Raw genomic sequence first — 27,648 nt, 5'->3', positions numbered from 1 at the left:
CATGGTAATCACAGTCTGCACCCCACTCACTGCTAACAAATCTTAGTTATTTTTGTTTAGCTGAAGCCTCTGAAAGCGTGTTTGGAAATTTCAAATGCCTTGTGCTATTTGTGGGATTGACCCTCTTTTCTGCCCCCCTCCTCCTCCTCCTCCTCCTCCTCCTCCTCCTCCTACCTCCTCCTCCTCCTCCTCCTCCTCCTCCTCCTCCTCCTCCTCCTCCTCCTCCGGTGAGCTCTTCCTCTATGGTCCTCTGGTCACCTGACCAAACGCCATGCAAATCAATCTGCTGCTAGAGCCTCATTGGCCGCTTGTGGCTCATTTAACCGCTGCCAGTGCGCATCATATGGCCGCCGCTTTAACCCAACTTCTCAACTCCGACAGGGAAAGTGGCTCAAATGCGCATTCTGCCCACAGTGGATGTGAACCAACCCAGGCGAAGAGCGCGTGAAGTACTGGTTGGAGAACATTTTATATCCCTTTTGGATTAATTTTGATCTTGAATCATTTGGAGTTAGAATATTAAATTGTGTTATCCAGTCATCCTGTGCGCACTCGATCCTGTGCGCTGCTATCTTGAAATAGACTTTTTTCTCTGTTGGTGGCGAACTTTAAAACCAGGTGAATGTATAGCATGATGATGGAAACTGACCTCCATTCCCCCGGTCCCCAAACGAACACAAACACGGGGCAAACGGGGCCGAACAGTGGGTCCAAAGCGAACCAGGAGCGGGTGAAGAGACCGATGAACGCGTTCATGGTTTGGTCCCGGGGCCAGCGGAGGAAGATGGCACAGGAGAACCCAAAAATGCACAACTCTGAGATCAGCAAGCGGCTGGGCGCAGAGTGGAAAGTGATGTCCGAGGCTGAGAAGAGACCTTTCATCGACGAGGCGAAACGGTTGCGAGCCATGCACATGAAGGAGCATCCGGATTACAAGTACCGGCCAAGACGGAAGACCAAGACGCTGCTGAAAAAGGACAAATATTCCCTCGCTGGTGGACTTCTTTCTGGGCCAGGCGGTGGAGTTGGAATGGGAGTTGGAATGGGAGTCGGGATGGGTTCATCCGGGGTCGGGCAGAGGTTAGAGAGCCCCGGGGGTCACGGAGGTTCCGCCGGCTCCGGCTACGCGCACATGAACGGCTGGGCGAACGGTGCGTACTCGGGGCAGGTGGCAGCAGCCGCGGCGGCCGCAGCGATGATGCAGGAGGCGCAGCTCGCCTACAGCCAGCACCCTGGCAGCGGGGTGCACCACCACCACTCACACCACCACCACTCACACAACCCGCAGCCCATGCACCGCTACGACATGACGGCCCTGCAGTACAGCCCCATCTCGAACTCTCAGAGCTACATGAACGCTTCTCCATCCGGCTACGGCGGGATCAGCTACTCACAGCACCAGGGCTCCGGCGTCTCCTCCTCGGCTGCCATGGGGACGTTAGGGTCGCTTGTGAAGTCGGAGCCGAGTGTAAGCCCTCCCGTCAGCAGCACACACTCACGGGGTCCTTGCCCCGGTGACTTGAGAGAGATGATAAGCATGTATTTACCGACCGGAGAGCCGGGGGACCCGTCAATGCAAAGTAGACTCCATGCCTTGCCGCAGCATTACCAGAGCGCCACGGCTGGAGTGAACGGGACGGTCCCTCTAACACACATTTAAAACTCACAGAATAATTGAAAACTGCAAACGAACACATAACCAAATATTTACCTCTTTTTTAAATAACCCCGGTCCCGAGAACTACCTGCATTTTGTACAGAATGTTTATGATATTGTAAATGAAGGGTAAATAGCAAATTCATCTCGGCTTTTTTTTTTTAATAGCCTCCAGTGGAATTATATATCTGATACTGAGATTTTGGTTATTGTGCTACCATCTTTTTGTCCATTACTTCACAGTTTAAGTTGAGGGTTAAACCAGGTCCACTTGGGGGTATTTGGTTAAATTGTCTCATTTTTTTTTTTTGGGGGGAGGGCTCTTGTAAGTTATTGAAAATGAGATAACGTGTCATAATCTTAAGAAAGTGCTTTAAAAGAAATGGGGAAATCACATTCTTTAAACATTTGTGTTCATTTGCAGAAGCCTGTGTCTTAATTCTTCGAAATCATCTCTTTTTATTGTAACACTCTAATTATTGTAAATTGTGAATAATTTTAATATTTCAAATGATGACGGGCAACTGCTGTTGTAATTTAAGTGCTTTTCTGCAAGTGAAAAGCCCTGATATTGCAATGAAGAAGAATTGAATAAATTTCACCAGATGTTGCTTTGATTCTCAAGAATACGGTCTTAGATTGATTATTTTACACAATGTTCTCACAGGAGTGTTTTCACGTTTTAGGACACAAGAATATTATCAAGCTCCCACTCGAGAAAAATAGACACCTGTTAAAATGTTGATCCCACGAGCTTCTAAATAGCTTAATTGTTTGTGCGTAATCGTGCGTGAAATCTTCAGTCTGTAGGCCCTGAGGAACCCGTGTTGATAGGATGGTGTTTTTCATGGGTCAAACTTAAATGGGTGTAATGAGAAATTAATTCAAACATTTATTTAATATTTTATTTTTAAGTGGCATGCAGGTCAGACCATATTCAAGCTGTGAACATTTAAACAATGCCACATTAATAGCCAATATTCCATATGTATATAAAAAATACACATTAAATGGCATTGTCTAAATATATCTGATAACACAGAGTGGGTGAAGGCCTCATAACAAACCACCTGTTAGTGTAAATAACTAAACGTCCTCATTTGTTACAGGAATAAAAGGATTTACTTAAATAATACAACCGAATATTACCATATAAAGAGTTTTAAAATATCAGTGTCAATTTAAACAGATTTATTTTTATTGTATTTAATATATTTATTAACTTCTGTCAATGTATAGTCATTTTATTAAATACGTTATTCATAAGATTTATATTTTTCTAACGAATTCCAAAGCTGTTAAACATTTCAATTTCTTAGATCACATAAATAATGACTTTCTCTAACAAAAATGTACCAGCCTATCAAAAGGCTTTATTACTTATTTACCATTTTTCACGTTTTAACTGTGGGTTAATGTTAGCCTTTGGCCTTTTATAAAAAAAAAAAAAGATTTTAATATATAATTGTAACTATTCAAATGCCTTCATATGTTTTAGATGCACCGATTGAAATTTAGTTTGATGTAATTTCACTCCTTCTGTTTTGACTTTAAATCATTCGACTCAGACGTAAAATAAAGAAAGCAGTAACATATAATCAATATTTTAGTGATGAAAGTATTGATTTATTACATTAATTGAAGAATAAATAAATATCAGTGATCTTTAACCTAAACTGGTATAGTTTACACTGACGGACTTTTATTTTAAATCCTCCACTTTATTCTACTTTCTCACTTTCTAACACTTGAATACATAAACTGAAACATGATATTGCTTGATTCAAATATTGAAAGATTTGTGAAGACATTACAAATGACTTTAGGGAAAAAGACGTGCATCCTTAAAATCACAAAAAAAAAGAATTTAGTTTGCTTACCTTGGTAATCAAATGAACCGTTTTAAAGATGATAGATCAACAGTTAAACACATATGTATAATAACAGATCCTGTAATCGAGGTTTAATCCTTATTATATCATATTTTAGTTAAGCAGTGAAAGTGACACTTTACAGAGGCAGGACAGTAAAGGGATCCGGGAAAAGTACATGAGGCACAAACGATTATTTAAAGTGTACATTCACATTTAATAAAACAAACGCACTTCAAGAGACGTTAGGTTAATAAACCTTTGCCATATTTAATAAGGAAAATACAATCTCAATGCCAAATAAAAAAAACACAATTGCATTCACAGCACAAAGCAAACCATTAAATAATGCAACATTTATTTCGATTTACTGGAAACCAAAAGCATACAGGACATCTGATTCACAGACTGGACTTTAACTTCTCACTGACTGATGACTCATCATCATTTCAACGTTTTTTATTGAGGTGAGTTTTGATACATTTGTACAAAACACCTTCAGTATGGATCAGACATGTTTAAGAAAAAATACATACATTTTAAAATGCTCTTAAAATATTGAACATTTCTCCTGAAAATGACGTCACATTCTGACAGGCCTCAGCTGCTTTTGACAGTTTTCTTATTGCCTGTAGGCCCCGTATAGATACAGGCTAATAGCCATAAACATGCAAATGAGTGAAATGTATGCCCACTTAGGCATTTTGACAAATCAATTAATCTCAAATACATAGTTAAAGGGCCTATGTCACACTGATGAAGACTTGCATGGTATGTCAATTAAACCTGTTAGGCCTCAAAGTAGCGTGTAGCGTCTGGCTGCGCATTCATCTATTGACAGAAATCACAGGAACAATGTCTGGAAATTAGTTTAAATTCCATAACCCAAAAGAAACCTCATCTATGGAGACATCTCTCGCAGCGTATGGCACGGGGAAGGCCTCCTCGTGCGTTTTGCATCTGTTTCTATTTTATCTGTTGATGTGGAGAGATGCGGATTAACACTGAAAGCCAGAGAGGCGGAGCGCGTCACGGCGCATCGCCAGGCTAAAAGAGGAGCGTTCTGGCAAATTTAACCCGAATAAATTACACCTTGAGGTGGAAGAGGGGTAAGTGTAGGGTGCAGTGTATACAAGCTGTGGCAGCGATGTACGTGTTTGTGCGTGTGCGTCAGTGTGTGCGTGTGTTTAGCTGACCGGCCAATACATCTCTCCACTATGCGATGCTCTTATCTTGTAGCCACCGATATATTCCGTGCTAGGAGGCCATCAGCTCTGGCGCACACTCGCTCGTAAAGCCCCGATCCCTTGCACTCCCTGTCCTAAATGGGGATAATTAGCGTCACTTTATCACGCCTCTGCATATTTTCTCCACGTCTCCCCCCCTTTTCCTAAAAAAATTACCAGGCAGGCTGCTCTCGTCGCCCGCTCTGTCACAGAAGATTATGGAGACAGATTGCACAGAGCGAATGTGCCGGGCGAGATTAGCGCGGAATAGAGAAAGCAACTGGGCCAATGAATTCCTCGGAAGGGCCTTATCGTGCAATTACACGTTGACATGTTTAACAATCTTGCTGCCTCTTAATCCTGCAGTGCTGCTCTATCTTCCCACAGCTACGCTATATGTCGGCACACAGACCTAATGCACCGAAACGCAGCACAAATGTCCTGAAAGTTATGAGAAATTGCTTTATTTTCAAACTTTGTCCAGCATTCAAAACCGCCTTTTTTATTTTCAATTTTTTTTTTTTTTCAGATTTCTCCGTTGTTGGAATAGCATCTGCACTGGGACATTTTGACAAGAGGTGAGATATTGAAATGAAAATGTATAATGTTGGTTTATTATTGCACTAAATCACTGTTTACCAAATCGAATAATGACAACAACTCGAGAAATTATGTCCATTGAGAGTGGTGATATTACGCATAAAAGTGTCTTTGGAGTTAAATGTAGACTTGTTCATCTGTCTGCCCAACACACACACACATACACACTCACACGCGCACACATACACACACATACACCCCACCACCCCCTCCCTGTCCCTCCTGCCTGGCGGTATATCGGGGCCTGTGTGGGAGTGATTGTGGAGCTCCACTGTAGGAATTTGGCAGCGGTGGAGGTTTGGAGAGCCGCCCCACGCTGAGCCCCATTCAGCGGCCAGCGCGCTGTGAGGTTGGGAAGTTTCAGTCAGCCGTACAACTCAATGGCCCCCACAAAGGCGATTACAAGCCCCAGCGCATTCCTGTAGGGACCTGGGAGCGGCGCAGGTGCGAGGGGGACCGGGGTAACCCGTCAGAGAAGTGATAAAAAACGGGACAGTGCTGGGGCCACACAAAACCAGCCACTCCACGGGAACCGAGAAGTATTGGGGAGGAAGGAGGAGAAAGGAAAGAATAAGTTTGAAGAAGATGGGAGTTTAGGGGGTGGGGGGTGCAGCATACTGAGTGGCCTGACTGTCCATCACTGATGAAAGGATGAGGAGACTGTCAGGGTTGCAGCCAGGATTTCACAGAGGTCATGAGTCCAAAGGACCCCCAGCACATATCTCCTTTAAAAGCACAGAGACATTCACAAATTATTATTCAAGAGTCTAATTATATTTGCCGTAAACTTTGTATACTCTAAATGTGTGTGAGCTTTCTTTTTACATGTCATAGCTATTACTAAATCTATTATAATGTATGTTTTGACTTGTAATGTATTTGAATATCAAAACCCAACAAAGTTAATCACTGTTAATTCCTCTTGTTGTTGAATCCTCCAAACTCCCCAAAATGTTGAAGTGGGGGTGACCTCATAGATGTATAAAGAGAACTGGATATAGCACTAGAGGCTGATTGATAAAGATACCTGGTTTGGGAGATATTCCACATTATGGGCCTTTTTATAGTAAGTACACAAGTGTTTCCTTTAAACTCATCCCAGTCATTCTGTTTTATTCACGTGAATAAAGGAGGGTTTCTTACTCATTCAGTTATCAGTACCCTTTTCAGCCTCTAGTCATTTAGAAAGTGACACATTGTGATTATACTGAGAAGTTACCACAAATATTTCTCAGGCATCTCTTTCCCAATGTAAGCATGGGGAGAAAAACGTTTTGGGCATCAAGTGATATACCTGGAAGTTGTCATTTAACTGTTTTGGCACAAAAAAATAATTGCCTCAAATCCCGGCACTCTTCCTGGGGGTTTGGGTGACCTCACTAGTGCCCGGTCTACAAAAGAAAAGAAAAGTGCTTCAACTGAAAAAGCTGCTGAAAATAAGCAGCCTCTGCGTTATGCAAGGTAAAATGGAATACGAAAACAAGTCAGCTTTTACCCTGTGTCTGATAGTAGTTTGGAAGTTGAAGAAAATCAGATCACTTTCCCTTTTCCTCAGAGCTACCTTACACATGACATGACACACTTCATTTTTAGCCAAACAATATTGCAAGTAAATCAATCTATAGTTTTTAAAATATCTATATCACCATGGTTACTGATAGCTGCCTGGCGTGTAATAATGTCGAGCAAGACACAGTCAAAGGGGCTATTTGCAGTTTCCATAGTTCACACTTCTCTGGTTTTAGTGTTACCTGCGGATAACTTTTTTTTGTTGAGCTGCCAACGATAATGTAGGAAGTAATGTATTTATCAAGGGTCTTTTATTGTGAAAGAACTGTAAATCAATCCTTAATTTTCCACCAGTTTAGTTATCAGCCAATTAAATGGGCATCGTTCAGTGGTTCTTCTCCCTCATAGATGTGGGTCAGAAGGGGCAAGAGACAGACCTAACCTTATTTAGACTTAGGTTGGGACTTTTACTAAGAAGACAGGTGTTCGCCTCATGTGTGAAACCATCAATATGTTATCTTTGGGTTCACAACAACAATAAGTTCCACTTCCACTTAAAAAAAGTACTGATTAAAAGCCGGACCAACATCTTTTTCTAGAACTAACCAACTAACGTTTTGCTACAAAGTAATTTAATTCTGCTTAAGGTTTAACTTTCATTTATCACAATGTAGCAAGTGCAGCATTTCCCCGTCTAATGCATTAGAAAAGTAGACATAAACCACTAATAGCAACCATTTAATCTGCTCAAAACTTTTAAATGGGTGCATTTTCCCAAGAGATTGTACCTGGTTGGAAATAGAAGTGCATATTGAAAGTGAGGCTTATAGGGAACCAATTTATCAAATCAAATCAAGTTTTATTTTTAGAGCACATTTTTAAAACGATTTTTGGTCGAGCCAAAGTGCTGTACATATAATAATTACCTTACAGTAAGGACACTATACAGCAAATACAACAGCACAGTTTGTGCAGAATATCAGTATGAGAAAACGACACCCTCTGTCCTTAGACCCTCGCATTGTACAAGGAAAAACTTCCGGAGAAAACCCACAGTTTAAAGGGAAAAATGGGAGAAACCTCAGGGAGAGCAACAGAGGAGGGATCCCTCTCCCAGGACGGACAGACGTGCAATAGATGCCGTGTGTAAATCGAAGAGATAATACATTTTACAGCGTAGGTAGACCGAATGTTTGGATATGCATGTGTCTGTAATAAGAAGATGAATCCACGAGGATGTCAACAATCCTGTGGGAGCCATCAGGGAAGCAGCATGACGAGACCCAGGCAGGACCGCAGAGACAGGCCCAGCCACGACCCGAAGTCCACGACTTAATCCAGAACTCAGGATAGGGGATCCAGGGCACAGGACCACAGCAAACATGACCAGCCTCGACTCCGGATCCCGGCGTAGATATAAACACAAAACAAGAACATTTGGGGGAGGCTGGGTTAATTGGAACATGCAAATACACAGACAGGCACACGCAGGGAGCAAGGTCCCCGCTGGGGCCTTATTGGAATTAGTGAGAGATAAGGAGGTACGCTGTGACTACGGCATAACACTCCCCGGCCTTGGATAAGGACCCCTCTGCAAACCTGTTTCCCTCCAATAAAACCTTGTGAGGTCATGGAGGGAAAAGGTTTTGGATAAAGAAAAAATAGAAAGAGTAGTAATAACCTTAGTTTTAGGATTTAAGTGAAAGAGCAAGAACCAAAATGTAGGTGAAGAGGCACAGCGTATCTGCGTCAAAGCACTCTTATTAGATTATTTTATCAACTAAGCTTTATCAAAAAGGAAGGTCTTAAGCGTACTCTTAAAACGGATAGGCTGTCGGCCGCCCGAACACAAACTGGAAGCTGATTCCACAAAAGTGGAGCTGGATAAAAAAAGGCTAGAAGGCCAGAGAGAAGAAGTGAGTTTTAAGTGTTGATTTAAAAAACCCTAGGGTCTGGGCCGACCTCACATGGAGGGGCAGAGTGTTCCAGAGCCTTGGGCCCGCTGCTGCGAATGCTCGGTGCCCTCGGGTTTTGAGCCTGGTCTTGGGCACTACCAGCAGCAGCTGGTCAGCCGACCTTAAAGCTCTGGCTTGGGTGTAGCGATGGAGGAGTTTGGCTATATAGGCAGGAGCCAGCCCATTTAGGGCTTTGAAAATAAATAAAAGGAGTTTAAAATCAATTCTGAACCGAACTGGAAGCCATTGTAGTGAGGCCAAAATTGGGGTGATGTGGACACGCTTTTTATGGCCAGTGAGAAGACGTGCAGCTGCATTCTGCACTAGCTGCAGGCGTCTAATTGATGCCTGGTCCATACCCACATACAGAGCGTTGCAGTAATCCAGTCTCGAAGTAACAAAGGCATTAATAACCCTTTCTAGGTCTTTAAAAGATAAAAACGACTTGGTCTTAGCCAATAGTCGTATTTTGAAAAAGCAGGTCTTGACTACGTTGCTGACCTGCTTATCAAATTTAAAAGCGCTATTGAAGGTCACTCCAAGGTTCGTGACAGAGGAGAGGATGTTTTTATTGAGGGAGCCCAGAATATCAACCGGGGAGGCTGGAGGTTGGGGTCCAAAAAAGATGGTCGGTCTTGCTCTCGTTGAGGTTGAGGAAGTTTTGGCTCAGCCAGGATTTGATCTCTGTTAAGCAGTCCATCAACTGCTGTAGTGAGTTGACATTTTTATAGAGTAGCAGATAGATCTGTACATCATCAGCGTAACAATAGAAGGGGATATTGTGTTTTGTGAGAATTGAACCTAGGGGCAGTATGTACAGTAGAAAAAGGATGGGGCCCAGGATCGAGCCTTGGGGAACCCCACAGGTAAGAGGGGCTTTAGCAGAGGAGAAGGCACCTAGCTGCACTGAGAAGCTACGGTCTGTCAGGTAGGACCTGAACCATGCAAGGGCAGAGCCTGTGTTGCCTGCGGACTGTTCAAGCCGTGACAACAGGATGCTATGGCCCATAGTGTCAAAGGCAGCTGTCAGGTCTAACAGCACTAAGACAGCTGGGCTGCCTGAGTCGGCGGCTAGCAGCAGATCATTAAAAACTCTTAAAAGGGCTGTTTCAGTGCTGTGCATAGGTTTGAAGCCAGACTGAAACTTTTCGTGGATGCCATGCGTGGTTAAGAACGACTGTAGCTGGATATAATTTAAAGTGCAGATGTTGTTCATTATCCTACAGCCATTACGTTAGGCACTCTGCTTTATAATCATAAATTCAAGCAAAAAAATCTCTATTTATAACTCAAATAAATCCAAGCTGTACAGTTTTGTGAAGAAAACCATGACATTTTTCAAATTCCTGCTTTAGAATAACAGGGTCAACCAATTTGCTTGAATTACACTTGTATTAATACTTGTATGACATATTCTGCAAACTGTTCAAAGTCCTCATCCTGAACTACAATTTCACTTCAATTATTATATGTTCTCTAAAATATTATAAGGTTAAGTTTTTACGAATTATGTCGAGGTTGAACAAATCAACCTGAACAACATTTAGGATCTACTTGGCCTTCCAAAACAACCCTTATGAATTACAAACATGTCATATTATATTTGTATCGACCGCTTCTGTGCCTCAGAATAGTTGATGCTGCACTAATGGACACAATACAAGTGGATCAAACATCTGTCTAAGGTTACTTAAGGAGACACGTGGTAACAAAACCATCAAAAGTGATCACTGGACTCTGAAGTTTACTTTACTCATTTTAGGCTAACATGTTCTGATACACATACAACCACTTCTCGTACAGTCCATGTCCAGCATCTGTAAGACTGAGTTTTTGAATAGTTTTATGTACAAAATAGAGTATTTAGCAACTTAAGAGCCAAATGTTTCCCTAAGGCAATAAGCAAACATATTTGAAACTGCTTTATGAGGTGATAGTATGTCAGTGTTGGCACTTGGGGGCTTCCACTGCCCCCAAGTGGCCAAAAAAAGGTGTGCCCAGGTTTATCTTTTGGATGCCATTGTTGGCTGTTGCATTTGGAGGCTTGTGAACAGAAATCGTCAGCGTCAGGTGCGTTGAATGGGTTTCAGTGTCAAAGTTGTATGATTTATATGCCAAACCATCCACTGCAACTCCCATAACTTCTCAGGGACATACAAAGGTAACACCTCCTAGATTGGAGTTATTTGTATTGAAATTCAGCAGCCAAACATACTAAGCAAAGTAAATCAGAAGTGTAGAGATCTAGACATGACATTGCATTGACAACAGACTTTCAGCGGTAAATTAGGCAATTCTGTCAACAAGAGCAAACTGAATAGTTGGAAGAAATGTGCCACAACTACAGAAAAATGCTGAAAATATTAAGAAAAAAAAGACATTCCCGCAGATGCTTTTAAGGAAGCATTACATGTGAAATGTAATGTCTTTATTGATCCATGAAAACCTCTTTCAGTTACTTAAATCCCTGCTTCCAGCTGAGGGCAGCAAGACGAATGTATATGAAAAACGGCAGCCTCCACTTTAGGAGTGCCAAAAGCACAATGAGCCTCTGTGTTTAATCATGTGGGAGCTGCAAAATAACCCCACTCACCTCCACACACATCAGGCTGATGGATTACAATGTCGTATTCTGCACCGATACCTCCTCTTCATCCATTCTGGCAAAATGGCATATTTATAATTGTAAAATGCAATTTAATCAGGATATGATGTGCTACAGAAAAATGAATGAATTGCATATTGTTGCTCTTATTTATTTCAATTTTTCCTATTTTTATTGAAATGAAAAACAGAACCCAGCAATTGCACATAAAAGTCATTCCGTAGATATTTCTTTGAACAAAACATATAATCCAAATAATCCAGCTATCAAAAAGTTGCGGTCAGCACAAAAACAAAGACCAATGCCAAACTATAAACAATCAAAAATCTAAAACAGGATCCCCACTCTGACGTTCATGGCTCTTACGGCCCGTCCACACGGCGGCGTGCGTTGAAGCTTCAACGCTTCTGCCCATTCACTTTGAATGGGGTGACGTCACGCTTTGCCAAACTGCATTGTGGGAGCGTCGCTTCGCTTTGCTCGCTTCAAAAGTTGAGCAATGTTCAACTTTTGAAGCTTCGACGGAAGCGCCAGCCAATCAAATCATATGCCAGTACAAGCTCTAGCCAATCAAACCGCGTGCTTGTGTGTCCGGGGCGGGAGATTCATGTGATTGGTTGTTGGTCGAGTTTCAGACACGCCCGCCGGCAAGATTCAACGCGCGCCGCCGTGGCAGCAGATACATTGTAATATGTTTTTCGGTTGTCTGCAGCTTCCACACAATAGTAGTACTTTCTCAAGTCTCTCCATTTGGTGTGCCATATTTGCCATACCTGATTAGCACAGCTATTTTAGTGGTTGAAGACCAGTAGCGTGGCGAGCTAAGAAGCTAATGATTATTGGCCATGAACTCAAATCTTTTGTATGCAGTGCTGCAGCTCCCAACGTGTATGTTTTAAAAACTGGGCATTATTGCAACTTTTCTTTTACTTATGTAGCATCAGTTCCATTAACATTGTACTGACAAACGTTATTGCTGAGATCTCAGAGTGCAGCTGCGTAGCTAAAAATAGGTCCAACAAGGCAAGATACACTAGCAGCGAGACAATCAGACAAGACCCCAAGGATGAGTAATCAGTCAATCTACAGTGAGCGTACCTCTCATTCCCCTGCAAAGTATCATAATGAAGGTGCAATGGATCGCATGAGAATGAGCCGCGATAGTTGCATGTAGAGATGTGTTGGAGGGGGACTATAACCCTCACATCTCGTCTACATTGTTTGGCCTGTGTACATTTGCGGCATGTCACGTTAAAGGGTATACAAACGAAGAAGTCTCGGTTTTAAGACATTGGAAGCTTATAGTGTATTTTTTTAAAGGGATTAAAGGAGTGGGACTCTTGTAACTCCATTTTCCTTGGGTCCCATCTGTATTGTTTGGTCTGGACAAACACTTTTTAAACCAGTGGCCTGATAATCTGAGGCAAACAGAACAACAAGGAAAGGTCACACAACAACTTTTAGGTACCCTCTACAATCCTGCTGTTTTGTAAACTCGAAGGAAGTATGTTTGGCCGAGTACTCACTGTTTCTTTTTCACCATGAGTGGCTCCACATAGAGTCTCTTTCATGGAGACAAACACACTTACTCAGCGTCCACACGGCGGCATGCGTTGAAGCTTGCCGGCGGGCGTGTCTGAAACTCGACCAACAACCAATCACATGAATCTCCCGCCCCAGACACACAAGCACGCGGTTTGATTGGCTAGAGCTTGTACTGGCATATGATTTGATTGGCTGACGCTTCCGCCGAAGCTTCAAAATGTGAACATTGCTCAACTTTTGAAGCGAGCAACGCGAGCAAAGCGAAGCAACGCTCCCACAATGCAGTTCTGCAAAGCGTGACGTCACCCCATTCAAAGTGAATGGGCAGAAACGTTGAAGCTTCAACGCACGCCACCGTGTGGACGAGCCGTTAGGGTTGTCCCCAGGAGCACAAGTGGGAATTAACAATAAAATCTAAATGAAAATGTCCAAAGTGGCTTCCTGTTTATTTTCCACCAGCCCGAGCAAACCCTTTTTTTTTTTCAGACTACTTTAAAGCATGTGGTTTGTAATAACAGGGGTGAGAGTTGGGGTAGAATAGTTTGAGAGTAATGGCACCTCCTGCAGACTATTATTACTTTCTTTCTTACTTCACTGTTCTTTTATTCCTCCCATTTCAACAGGCTCTTGTACAAAATGTATAATTTCAGCAGGGGGAACGCTTTAATTCAGCCTCTCTGTGGCTGCACTGTTAGAGGCATGACTCTATAGATGGCAATGTTGGTTGGTCGATTCTCTGCTTTAGTTCAGGCTGAAATATCTGAGATACAATAATAACAATAACGAATCTAATGCCATGAAAGCAGATCCCCTTACTTTTACTCCAGCTCCATCAGCAGGGTTTCTACCTAGGCAGTAAATTATCTCAACCTATCATGTAGATTGAAAAAAATGCTGTACAGACATTCATGGTTCTCAGAGGATGTTTCTAAGTTCCTCTTGTGGTACTATGAAGTTGACGTTCTTGTTTTTTTGACTCTGTGCCGACACTAGCAGTGGCCAGAGGCAGTATGTTTCAGGTTGTCCGTCACTCCCACTCTCATTGCAATATCAAAAGAACACCTTGAGGGAAGCTCTCTAAATTTGGCTAAAACATCCACTCAGACCCAAAGATGAATTTATAATGTTTTAGTGGTCAGAGGTCAGGGTCACTGTTATCTCACATTACATAATTCTGGGCCATAAGATAAACACACCATTATTAAGTGATGACATTTTGGACGTACATTTAAACCGTTACCTGACTTCTTTGTTGAGACTTAAAACCGCCACACAGTATATATAGTTCATTGAATTGGCTCAAAAATATTTGATCGATTGCTTTGAAAATTGTTACCCAATACAGTTTTTACATCAGAATGAATTGTAATCACTTCGTCAATCATCTGACTTTTAATATGGTGTCATCACGTAAAAATATAAATTATTCCGTTACTATGGTACATGAGTGATCACTGAAGGACGATTTCCAAACCAAAACTGGTGTGTCGGCCCACAAAAATAAGTGTTATCACGATATGGTAGTTTACAAAGAATTACAAAAAATATATAATAAACCTTCTGCAAGTCTTAAAAAAAAGACTTGCCATACTTGTTGTCTGGGAGGAAAAACTACACTTGTTAGAGACATATGGCTTAAATACACTTTAAAGTGCCAGTGGGGGGGTTGTGAAAACAAAGAAGAGAAGAAGAAAAGGGTAGAACTTGTCATAAATCAGGAGAAATATGGCATATTTGTGACACTGAGAGGAAATCAGGAGATGGCAATGAAAAATGTGAATCTCTTTGCAATTTCTAGTCCTGTTCTTATACACTTTGCAGGTCGCTGTTTGACTGAAAGTCTCTTGCCCTCACTGACTCTCACTAACTCCACCATCCACTCAATAGAGAGCGCTGAACAACACACCTGCAGTGTCTCTCTATCACTGGCCTGCACACATGCGTACCCACCAGATGCTGTAAAGGATTTCTGCTCCTCGCTGGCAGGTGATAATTCTCCTTGTGGAAGAGAATGAGGTGAATGTGGGGTCAAAGAGTTCAAACCAGAAACAGCAGTTTTATGGCGCCTGCTGCACGCTGATAGCTGTTTCAACCGGGCTGACCTTTGGACCCTGCGGGGGTCAAGTGATCAACAAACCGGGTTGTTTAGATGCGTCAGATTGGAACAAGTGAAATATGTGTATGTCACAGCAGTATGTCCAAAAGGAGCAGATAAATTGTTCTTAATGATTATAACCCTACTCAATTTGTTTCCGCGGCCATTAGATTGTTGTCGGCTATCAGACTCTTTAAGCAGCGGGATACATTTGAGTAATTTATGTGATAACCTGCTGGCTATTAAGTATTCTGACTGAACCATGTGCTTATGTGTTACATTTTTTCATCTGTTAATGTTATAATACACAATATATGTTTGTTATATAGACATATTTTTGAAACTACAGGGTTATATTTGCTCTATTCTGCTTTATTTATTGACTTTTGACATTTGATCCCGCTACAAATCAATATCCTCTCTTTGTCCATCTCCCTCTTTTCTCTGTCTGTCTCTCTCTTGCAGCAACTGTCCATCATGGCTATCACCAGTGGACATGGATCACTGTGGGCCTGTGATTAACAGATAGCGACTCGTCTCCTCTGCTGGCAGCCCATCATTACGTGGAGCACTAGAAGATAGGTGCTGTGGGAGAAAAGACCTTTAGGAAAATGTCAGCGACAGTCAGAGCCCCAAATTTCCTCCATTCACTCTTTCCCATGTGATGCTACCTACTATAAACCCCTTAATTACACACATCCCTTTCTCCTATCGCCCCGTGTTTTATAGCTAAGTGAAGTGTTGGATTTCAGAGCATGTGGTGAGTTTATTTTATCTTATTTAAAAGACGAGCTGTAAAAAAGAAAAAAATAGATAGTCAGAAACACCAGCTCATTTTTGCAACCAAAAAAAAAAGAAAACCCAGCTCCCCTTTCCCTTTCACTGGAGCCAGCTTCAGTGTCTTAATACTCTTAGTCCCTCAGTTGGCAAGAAGCCGCTGCATTTTCAGATTTGTAAAATCCGTCAAAATGCCTGTAATGAATATTTCTACAGCCTTGAGTGTATTTAATGTGTGACCGGCCCGAATAACAAACATACTGATCTGGAACAAGGGGAACAGAGAAGCTCCGTCAGTGGGAAGCAGGTCATTCTCATTTAAGAAGCAGAATATAATCATTTATTATTCTCATTTCATCCTAGGTGTCGATTAACATATTTCTAGTGCATGAAGCTTTATGTTATGTATATTTATGTTTTAAATTTGAAAAAAATAATATTATTACATTTTTCTTCCTGGATTATCATATTGTGAGACAGGTCTTTGTTATGCGCTAACATTGTACACTTTGTTGTCTAGGCTTTTGCTGAAAAAAACATATTGAATAAAACTTGCATCTTATTGCTGCCTAATAATAAAACATTGTGCTCCTCATCCTTTTTTTCACATTCAATTTGCGAGGTAAATTAATATTTCAAAGTGAGAAGTTATTGAAAAGTTTTAACTATGTATTCATTTCAAGGCCTTAATGCGCCCTCAATTATTTTACCATTGCCCCTAAGTAATTGATTTTAGGTAGAGAGAAAGAGAGAGGTGGGGGTGATCTGTGTTGATGTGTGAAAACCGCAAAAGCCAACAAATGAAAATAACTAACGGCATAATTGCTACGAGCGTTGTAACCTTGCTTTATTGATTTTCTTTTTTTTTTCATCAAGGCATTTGGCAAACATCAAAGTTTGGCTTATAATAACACAAGTTGTTTCACCGCTTTCTGTGATCGTTTATTTGTTCACTCTGTCAGCCTCTCGGTCTATCGTAGCCTCGCTCAGGTGTAGAAAAACACACACTTCTAGCCGTGTGTGTGTGTGTGTGTGTGTGTGTGTGTGTGTGTGTGTGTGTGTGTGTGTGTGTGTGTGTGTGTGTGTGTGTGTGTGTGTGTGTGTGTGTGTGTGTGTGTGTGTGTGTGTGTGTGTGTGTGTGTGTGTGTGAACACAACAGGGACTAGATAATGAGCATCTCAGGTGACTACATAGTGATTACCAGGTTGCTCGTGTTATAGGAACTATATCCCGTAAACATACATTTCCATTTTGTGCACACACGCATCCTGACACACCCACACACACACACACACACACACACACACACACACACACACACACACACACGCACACACACTCTTGAGAGATCCTCGGTTATCACACCCTTCCAGATTGTTCTGAACTACTTATGGAAAACACACACATCTCAAGATGTGGCCACTCTTGCCAATATGAGCCCAGTGTTAAGAACAGTTGTTGTCGTCGTGTGTTTTTTTTTAGCATCTCTAAATTCCTAGCGTTGCTAAGGTGCTTTGGGAGGGGATTAACAGAGGCTGGCGCCGATGAGCAAGCCTTGCAGATTTCCAACCAGCAGGAAAAAGACAAAGAACGAGGGGAAAGAAGGAGGAAAAACAGCAGAGGGTTAGACAACAGGGAAATGGCAGTAACAGCTTGTGTAAACATGATGACTTCAGAGAGGTAAAGAGGTACAAATGAATGAGGGCTAAATAATAAGCATCCTAAAGAGGAGGCCTCAACTTTCACACAGAGACTCTTTCCTCTTCAACCTCTCAATCCAAAACATGTCTCTCTCTGCACATATCTTCCTCTCTTTACTTTCTTTTCATCTCCTCTCCTCTCTATATCTCTTTATTCCCCCAAGGGCAGTAGTTTGAGCTCCAGACACTTTTGTCTATTTTTTTTTTCTTTTCTCCGCCACTTCAAACAGCGCCGGCGTTCAGGTCACCCTGATGTGCCCGGAGCCTCTGTGACTGCGGCGTCTCAGGTGAATATCTCCCAGTGTGTCCTTGATGACACTCTCTCCCTTTCTCCCATCTCGCTGCTTTTAATTAGTGTAGTGAGCGGTGGAGGCACACAGCTGAGCCACATTTACCAATTATCAACCTGCTCCTAGGTATCTCTGCAACACCCATGCTTTTAATACTTCTGCAGCTGGTAGAGAGCGAAAACACAATTACTCATGAACTGACTGAAAAGAATGTCTTGATTTCCACCAAATCCCCTCGGAGGAGAAATCAGAAATGTATTTTTCTTAGAGTGAAATCTCCATTAGCCGAAGGAGGCGCACCAAAGGGTGGGAGCTCCACAAGCTTCTCTTTGAATCCTCTCCTCGGGCTCGGCGTCTCAGGTAGAGTGTAACTGGATGCGGCCTGTTTGTGGAATACAAGGCACTTGACCAAGGGCCAGCACTGCTCCTCCCTCCCCCCCACCTGGCTCAGGTTTCCCCTCCACCTCCTCCTCCCTTGAGTGGTGTGTTTTCATAGTTGCATGGGTGTCTGTGGATGTAGAAAAAGCATGTCTGTGTGTTTGTAGTGGTGTTAAGTAACTAAGTAGGCCTACATTTACTCAAGTACTCTGTAAAATGTTGTGGTAGTTGAGCATTTCCATTTAATGCTACTTTGTACTTCTTCACTCAATAGTGTACTTTTACTCCTCTACATGTATTTCATACCTTTAGTTACTTTGCAGATTTGGGTTAATGATCTAAAATGTAATCAACACTTCAATAAGACTTAATTTACAATTACACAAGCTAGCCTACAGTATACAAAGTGGTTAAACTAGCTGCACCTTTACCAGCTTTGATAACACTTGAATGCATCAATATTTATAATCAAAACATAAAATGTATTATTCTGGAATGGGCCAATCTGCCTAATGAGGACTTTTACTTTTGGTACTTTGTGTATATTTTGATGCCTATACTTTTACCCGAGTAACATTCAGATTGGAGGACTTTACTTGTAACAGAGTATTCCTACACTCAGGTACTTTTACTTTTACTTAAGTACAGGATCTGATGACGTTTCCCACCTCTGTATGTCTGTCCTCTGCCTCACACAGGTGTTTGTGGCTCAGTTTGTCCCGGCAGCTGGGCTCCTGTCTCTGGGCTAATGTGACGGGGTTGGCCGGGGCTCGCGGGCGGCTGTCTTTCAACCAGCGATCTCTCAGAACTACTCATCTGATCGGCCCCTGGATCTTGCGCTTCACGGCTGCTGGGGTCACACAACCCAACCCCGGGGTCAGCTAGCTAATTACAGACCCCTGTGTCCTCCGTCTCTGTCACCGCCGGTGGAGATGGGGAAGGTGGGGTGGAGAGGGACGAAGGCGAAAAGAGAGAGTATTGACTTAGACATCAAAAGGTCAACAGTGAGTATAACCAAGTCGCACGCATTGTCCCCGGTCCTTCAGGTGTGCGGCTCTGGTTTGTTCGCACCCTTCCCAGCCCTCAGGCAGCGATGAAGTTAAAACCCATGAGACCAGAGCTACGTCAGTTTGTGTGGATTTATGTGTCAGCCGGCAACTAACTTCACATGTGAGGGCTGAGCCAGTGTCTGTGTCTTTGTCTCCAATATGTACTGTAGCAGGGATATATCTCCTCGAACAGCACGGAAGAAACTGAAACGTTGACTCTAATTAAATGTATTATGTCAACAGATTTTACATAACTGTATTAGGTTAGTTGAAAGCAATAACATTACGTTTAAATAAAACATATTAGGTATAACCTAATACAGTTATGTGACATTGGTTGACATATTAGATTTAATTAGAGTCAACGTTTTAGTTTTTTCAGTGAATGAGGCTTTTAAGACAATGACAGGAGATTTCCTTAAGCTTGAACTTGACCATACACACACACACACACACACACACACACACACACACACACACACACCCACACACACACACACACACACACACACACAAAACATCCACCGTTAAATTATATTAGGCTGCAGGTTCATTAATCATAAACGCGAGGGCTCCTCAGCCAGTGTAGGAAATTAATCAAAAAAAGGGGGACATTAATCACATGCATGAACAGCAGTAGTTACACCTGTGACAATGCCATCTGATTTAAATGTGTAACTCCAGGCGGTGTTAATGATGCCACCCAGGGCCAGGGGAAAGCAACCTCTCCGCGATCACTGAAACAATAATGCACTAACTATGAAGCTATTTTCCTATACGTAGTCACGGGGTATGCAGATGCACGCTGCACCGGGGTCAGTGGGTGGAGCAGCAATTACCAGGTGCTGATTTTTCTGCACAGCTTGACCGCTGGGTTCTTACTTTGACTGTTGAAATTACAGCATATTAGTCATACTTCTTTTTTTATTTTATTTTCATTTCTTCAGTCATTTTTGCCTTGACAGATATAATTTGGGGACAAAAAACAAGTTGCTGTTAAAGGTTTGATTTGCAATGATGGAGAGTGGAACTGAATAGAAGCAAGAGAGGTGTATCCGTTACATGTGAGAGCTAGATGCTGAAATAGAGGAAAAGCCTGGAGCAAAGCTGCATGTGTGGTTACACTGCCCTCTTTTGAATGCTCTGCCGCGCATCCCTGATGTGATGCAGCAGAGGAAAACAGAAAATAGAAGCAGAGATTTAAAATTAAGCAGAAGTCCAATACAACAGTTGCTCATTTAAAATGTCCCATATTGAATTATAACGTAAATGCTGCACAAGAAAATACAATTGAAATGAAGTTTTAAGGCAATACTACTGATACCAATACTTCCTGTATGTTCTTCTTTTTGTCCCCAAATCTCCTGTTTCATTTAGGGGGGAAATAAATAATGTACCTGAGAAGAAAGATGTTTTTTTTTCAGAAATAGCTTAAAATCTATTGAAGCTAAAAGATGTTCAGTGTTGTTTATGTCCTTGAATATGATAGAGCAAAGTCGTAAATATTTAACATTATGAATATCTAATTAAATTGAACTTGACTGTGATGTTTAATTTATGAAACTCTTGACATTTTTCTACAGCAGCCATACATTTAAAACCTGTTTAGAAATCTGCTACAAAGACAGACTTCATGAAAGTATGTGGGAAGTTTGTCACTTTTCTAAATGACAAAAATGTGCAAAAAGAAACTTTATGAATGAAAAACTGAAGAGTTGGAAAGAACACACTCTATTATACCAAGACGCATATCTTTCATTTAATTCAACAGGAACAATACTCTAAAACTCACATATATTCCAGGCTATATGGTCACCTCATTGTGGGCATTGGTAAATATGTCACTCAATTCAATGCATGAGACAAAACGAAATATTTAAATAAAAAGAAATGTCTAATATTTGAGAAATACACATTCTCAAGTATCTATTCATGTTCATTCAAATCTCTCTGATTGGAGAATAAAAACTAGTAAAAAAAAAAAGTGAAGTTCAAGTGATCAGACTTCTTTTTTTTTTAACTTGTTTTGTGTCACATTAAATAGAGAGTGGTTCAAATGGAAACAATAAAGAAATTGTCAAATACAATCAGGAGTAAAACACTGTGAACATTGAGTTCGCAGGTAGTCACCCTCTTTCAGAAACGGGTCTTCAAACACAAAAAGTGCTCAGCAGAACATTTTCTATAAAAACCTGTGAAGTGTTTTTATTTAGTGTCACATCAAGTACAGCATTAGGGGACCTTCAGCTTTATTCACTTAACTTTTGAATGAAATAGTAGGCCAAGTGGTACTTGTTTACTGCTACAGTAGTGGTAATAATGAGGCGGTTACATCCTGTACAGAAGCTGTAATATAATGTAGTCCTCCCATCATAACGTATTGTCTTCTGCTGAGCCTTTTAGCAGCTCCTGAGCGTAAAAACAAAACATATAGCATCTCTTTTAACTCTGATCCGTTAGCTAGTTAGCTTTTCTGTCATGGCTGAGTTTGTACGCGGCTCAGGCTGCAGTCTGGTCCGACTCCACCGCTCTGTGACCCCTGACAGGCCGCTCTGATAAACTCATATCACACATGACGGGGAAACCCAAGACCTGGCCTAATTAGCAGGCAGGACGAAAAGATGGAGGGAGGGAGAAAGGAAAGAGAGAAGATTGGAAATCAAAACGAGAAGACTTTATTAGCTGGTGACCCCTGCTTATTTATTCATGGCATTACTGAAGAGGACTTTGGAACAGAGTGCTCTGCCAGGTGCCCAACAAGCATGATGTCTATGAAGCGTAACAGTATTTTATTTCTCTTCTCATTCATTTGTCTCCACTGAACCTTGAAGAACGTCTGTAAGTACTCAGATATTTTCGTGTCAAATATTTCTGGAAATTTGAAATAATGATAATGCTAATCGCGTTAGCTTGTCAAGAGATAGCATTCATGCTAATCGTACTCATCTTTAAAGTGGACCTATCATGCTATATTTGAAACATATATTGTAGGGCCATACCTATACAAAACATGTCTGTGAAGTTTTTTTTTCAAAACCAAACAGATCACCCATTGTAGCCATGCCTCATACTGCCCAAACCCCTCTTTTGAAGCCCTGTTAGAGAAACGCGGATCTTGGGTCCTTAGCTTGAAAAAGAAGAAGAAGAGGAGGCGGAGCTAATGCCTGATCAGAATTCTACCAGAGATAAAGTTAAATTCTGCTGTGATGAAACGCCATCCTGTTTAAACCACGTCAAGGATTATTTCTGAAACAGTAAGGAGCTCAAATGCTTTTTCTCTTTATCACAAGGTGAGTTCCTTTTTTTATTTCCTGCTTTTTAAACACATGTGCTCTACACAGTACAGGTTAGCCCTGAGTGTTAGCGAGGCTTGCTAATGTAAACAAAGACGAGATTACGTCCAAAACACGTCAGGCATTGTTTCTGATAGCAACTTTCTGTGGGTCCGCTGACGATTTGACGTCAGTTCGGATGGAATCTGTATCCGCTCGTTGTATACCCGTTTTTAAAAGATTTGGGTACGGAGAAAAAGAGAGAGGGTTTTATTTTCTGACGCTGTGTGAGTTCCCCGACGCACCGGGGACACATATATGTATAAAAGACATCACAAAGAGCATTTTGCATGATTGGTCCCCTTTAAGTAATGCATAGAAATATGATGTTTGAGTGCTTGTTACATTAATAATGATTCAGTTTTGGTTAATGAGACAACAAGGGTCAGACTCATTACACTTTGTAAATATGTGTTTTTTCTGAAAATCAAACAAAAAGTTCAGATAAACATCCTAAAGGTAATGTGTGTTTCCTGTATGTTTTTTGGAGAAACTGCTAGCTAACTGCCAAGGTAAAATCACGTCTCAGTTCGAATAAGAATATGCCGTTTTTCTCTAAACATCACAAACTCCCCTCTCTTTTCGTCCTCCGCCCCACTACAAACACATACATGCACTTGACACCTTCCTCACTACCTGTCCAGGTATTCCTGTAATCCAGGCCAAGCCTTGTCAGGTGGAGGAAAGTCTATCCCAGGGTGGGGAGGAGGAGGAAGAGGGGGAGGGGGGAGTCGCAGTAAGTCTAGCCGGTGGTGCGGTGCAGGAGGAGGGAGGGGGAGCACCAGGGACAGGGGGGCAGGTAAAGGGGATCGTGTTCAGGCTCCTGGGGACAGGAGGCTTGGCGTGGCACCGCACTGCCCACCCAACATCAACACTCTCAGGTTCCCTGGCTCAGATGGGCCAGATAATCACCCTCTCTCCACAGGGACCATCTGGAGGCAGGGAGGGAGGAGAGGGCCATATTTAATTTCAATAAAACATAGATTCACTCAACTGCCGTCTGGAAAAAAAAAATCTTCTTTTTTTTTTTTAACCCTCCTCCTCCTCCCTCCACCTGACAGATGATTCACACAAAATATCCACATGTAATGCCCGGTCACACACACGTGTTCACAGCAGAGCTGCCTCTCGTCTCCTGAGTGTCTCCGGTGTGATTGACGCTGCTATCCCTGTAGAGATCAGAGGACAGCCACTGTGATTATCATCTCACCGTGGTAACTGAGACACCCTTAATCCCATAATAATCCTTCACAGTCAGTCACCACAGTAGTGTTCTGACCTCCTGTGAGGAAAACAACATGCACACAACTACAGGTGCATACACACACATACAGGAGCTTTTTAACCACATTTTTAATGAAAACTAAAGCGAGAGTTTGGTATTATTTGTCAATTCTCCAGTACTACTATATTTCCTATAACTGCAGACATTAAGCATCACCACCAATTATTTTTGTCTCATTTGATCTCTTTCATAAAAACACCTCCTATGGTCAAAGTTCATCGCAGTCCTGAAACAGACACCTGCCTGCAGCTGTTTTATTTCCAATGATAACATCTTCTGTATTAGCTGTAAGGTCTGAAAACACGACAGAGATATACTGTTGACCCGTGAAAACAGACGCCAAAACATGATGTCTCGCAGGTAAAATAAATAATATGTGTTATGAAACCTTTTTTTGACTTAGATTTGGAGAGAAAATGTTGAAGACAATTCATTTATCAGACATTTGTCTTTTGACAAAACACAGACATAAGTAAATAGGACATCTTAAAAGAGCATAACCCTTATTCGCTCTGAAAGCTTCTAAGATACTGAAGTTGTTGACGTGATGTTGAGAGCTTTGGGTGTTAATGTGTGTCACCAACACTATACGCCTGTAACTTCATCAGCTTAATTGATGCAATCAGCTGGCACTTGTGATTTATTAGCTGCGGATTTATAAAACAATGGATCCAGGAAGAAGTCAAGGAGCCTGAGCTACACAACCTCCTCTCTAACATGTAATATTAAAAATAGGACAAGATGCAAAGGAAATCATGATGGTATCATCAATGTTTTTATTTAGTGTCACATCAAGTACAGCATTAGATGAGCTCCAGCTTTATTCACTTAACTTCTGAACAGGCTAAGTAGACAATAGGCTATACAATTAATAATAATGAAACTGTTTCATACTGTACAGACCATAGCTTCAATATTATGTATTAGTAGAAGTAAAAACCAAAGACAGGATCTATATTTTCTACTTTAATTATTATCCGTTAGCCACTGCACACACTATACACCTGTAACTTCATCAGCTACATTGATGCAATCATGCAGCTGGCACTCCTGGTACTTCTTAGCTAAATATGAAAACAAGAGATAAAGGAGGACAAGACGCAAAGCTGAAGCACATCATTCTCACAGAGAGAAGAACGTGTTTCTCGTCTGAAGTCATGATGGGTTTCATGTCCGTAACAACAAGGGAGCAGGTGGGTCAAACCATGTTTTCTCTCTTCTTTAATTACATGTTTTGACCTGTTTATGTATCCTTCTGCATTCACAGTACACATGCATGCTCTGTGAGGTGATGTAGCTTTTCTGAGGAAGTGGGGTGATGGCTGTCCGCTCTCATGAAGGCCTGGCTGCAGTGAGAGGTGCTCAGCGGGGGGGCTGGGAGTCAATGAATGTCACTGTTTAACAAGCTGTTTCTGCACTGTTCTGTAGACAAGAAAAACTGCAGAGAGCGGGCAGAACAAAGAAAGACCCTGCAAGTGGATATGGTAATAACACTATGGTTAGCACGTTTAAGGGGTGCACACACTGTGGGGGGGGCTAAATGGGTCATTATTTCACCTCTTAGGAAGAAATTAGTTGCCCTGCTTTAAATTTCTCTCATTCTTTCGGTGGCAAATTGAACCACAGTGGCACTCAACATATACCTGCGATTACTCATGACAATTATGATTGCCTTACACTACTTGTGAATTGAATATCCCTGCTGTTCTTTTATTCCATCACACACATTTTAAGGTGGCTTCATCTTCATAAAGTTTCATAGTATCGGACAAGTTCATGGTAAACACAGAGGAAACTCTATAGGCTGGATTAGAGCGCGATGTTATTTCACATCTCAAGAACATGCAGAAGCATACTGTAATAAAGCAGATTAATGCCAAAATTATATATGTTTACAGCGTTTAAAAGACAGTATGAAACTTCCTGAATTTCCCTATTTTTTTACTTCGATATAAATAAAAGTCCTCTTACACAAATATTGTATGATTCTGCTCCAATTTGCATAACTCCTTAGGTTTCTGGAATCAGTGAAAGCGGTGTAGAACCGCCACTGGCTGTTCCATAATCAATTAGTCATTGTAATTGTTCAATACAACATGTATTAAACTATTTATAAAAAGCCAAAATCAGTTCCATTTTACAACAAATTGGATTTTCTGGACTTTTAAGCTTGGTCTTAATTCAATTCTTGGCACAAGTTATCTATAAATTAGATTCAGTATGTTTTTCTTCCCAAATGGTTAAACAAATAAATAACATACCACATAACTTTTTTACTGAATCTTCTAATAATAGTTGCCCTTTAAAACTTAATGTAATATGACCTTTTTGTGAAGTAACTGAGGAAAACTTTTGATTAACTTTAAAATAGCCTAACCTGAATTAATGAAAGCGTCCGACCTCCTGTATGTAAAGTCAATAACCCCTCCTAATGTTAGGAGGTTTGCCAAACTGAATTCCCTGAAACCTGTTGCTGTTGATTGAATATACTTTTGCATTTGAATGAATTTGATCACAGTTGCAAAAACAGTCCCCAGCGTGCTGTAATGGGCAGAGCACTTTGCAGGAGTCTGCAATCAAAAGTGTCAGAATGTGACATCTGTTAAACCAGAATAGAACAACTCGTATTTTTCAGCATAAAAAAAACACAGAAAAATATGAAATGATCAAATCTACTGTCCACTTGGGATATGATCTCTTTTCTTTACATTAACAGACAGTATGTGATTCTCTCTCTCTCTCTCTCTCCGCTCTCTTTAATAGAGAGCTCGATCGTATGAGATATGATAGATAATCGAGAGAAGAGCTCTCATCTCTCGTCTCTCTCTCTCTCTCTCTAGTCTCTCTCTTCTCGCTCATGCTCTCTATCTCGCGCTCTCTTACTCTCTCGTCTCTCTCTCTCTCTTCTCTCTCTCTTCTTCTCTCACCTCTTCTTTCTCAAGCTCAGTAAACGCACACAAATATACAGAGACTACACTTTGAGGGAAATAGTGCACAACCTCCCTAACACCACAGGATATCACATTTTTACGAGCGTGGTGTTGTAACTACAGTACACATCCATCTCTTCGGCATTAGCGTGATAGATGTATTTTTCACGCTGCCATTAGGGCTGAAGCAGTGTGCTATGCGAGGCTCGTGTATGCTAATGTGCTCTCTCACACCTGCAGTTTCCAATTACCCCTGAGGAATGGTGCCAAGACTCGGTTTGTAGCCACCAGTAATAATATGAGTAATGGCAAAATTGCACAAGTCCTTTGTGGAAAATTGAAAAAAAAATAAGAAGCAATCATTCAAGAAGGGTTTGTAGAGGGCATGGAACAAGAGGCAAGAACATGGGAAGGAGAGGAAGAGGAAGTGTGAGAAAGACAGCAATGCAGGGGTTTAGATGTATCCTTGAAATGTTTGTCACCACACTCCTATGTCCATATTTGAACAACATCTACAGCTCAGAGGATATCAACTTTATGATTAGCTGCCTCCCTCAGATCAGACTTCAGCCCAGAGATAATAGAGATGGGATCTGAGAAAATTGCCCAGAACAAAATACATCCATCTTGATTTTCTGAAGCATCTCAGCTCCTCTGCGCTCGGGCTCCTAACTGATTTGTTTCCCTTTTTGCTCACTCAGCTACAGGCGAACCGAGCCAACTATTTTTTCCCTTTCTTCTACTCTCTGCGTGTAGACAGAGCCAATATGCTGATTACATATTTGTTATGACCACGTGAGAGAGAGGCAATGAGAGACAGATGATACTTGATAGGCCTGTCTCT

At 41.5% G+C, this 27,648-nt stretch overlaps 1 protein-coding gene across 2 annotated transcripts; it reads left to right on the top strand.

The window, feature by feature from the left end:
- Positions 1-302: 302 nt before the first annotated feature.
- Positions 303-16,421, top strand: sox1a (SRY-box transcription factor 1a). Of its 2 annotated transcripts, XR_004568709.1 has the most exons (4): positions 303-1,468; positions 5,284-5,332; positions 14,790-14,954; positions 15,529-16,421. XR_004568709.1 is itself a non-coding variant. In XM_034213789.1 (3 exons), the coding sequence occupies exons 1-2, from the start codon at positions 623-625 to the stop codon at positions 5,302-5,304; spliced, it is 867 nt and encodes a 288-aa protein (XP_034069680.1). In that variant the 5' UTR covers positions 303-622; the 3' UTR covers positions 5,305-5,332; positions 15,529-16,421. The 2 variants fall into 2 exon arrangements, 1 of the variants encoding a protein (XP_034069680.1); XM_034213789.1 differs by lacking the exon at positions 14,790-14,954.
- The last annotated feature ends 11,227 nt before the right edge of the window (positions 16,422-27,648 follow it).

This window comes from Gymnodraco acuticeps, unplaced genomic scaffold (genome assembly GCF_902827175.1).
Source record: "Gymnodraco acuticeps unplaced genomic scaffold, fGymAcu1.1, whole genome shotgun sequence".
Classification (NCBI taxonomy): domain Eukaryota; kingdom Metazoa; phylum Chordata; class Actinopteri; order Perciformes; family Bathydraconidae; genus Gymnodraco; species Gymnodraco acuticeps.
Note: the sequence above shows the minus strand (reverse complement) of the source record. Positions and strands in the feature narration are given on the sequence as shown.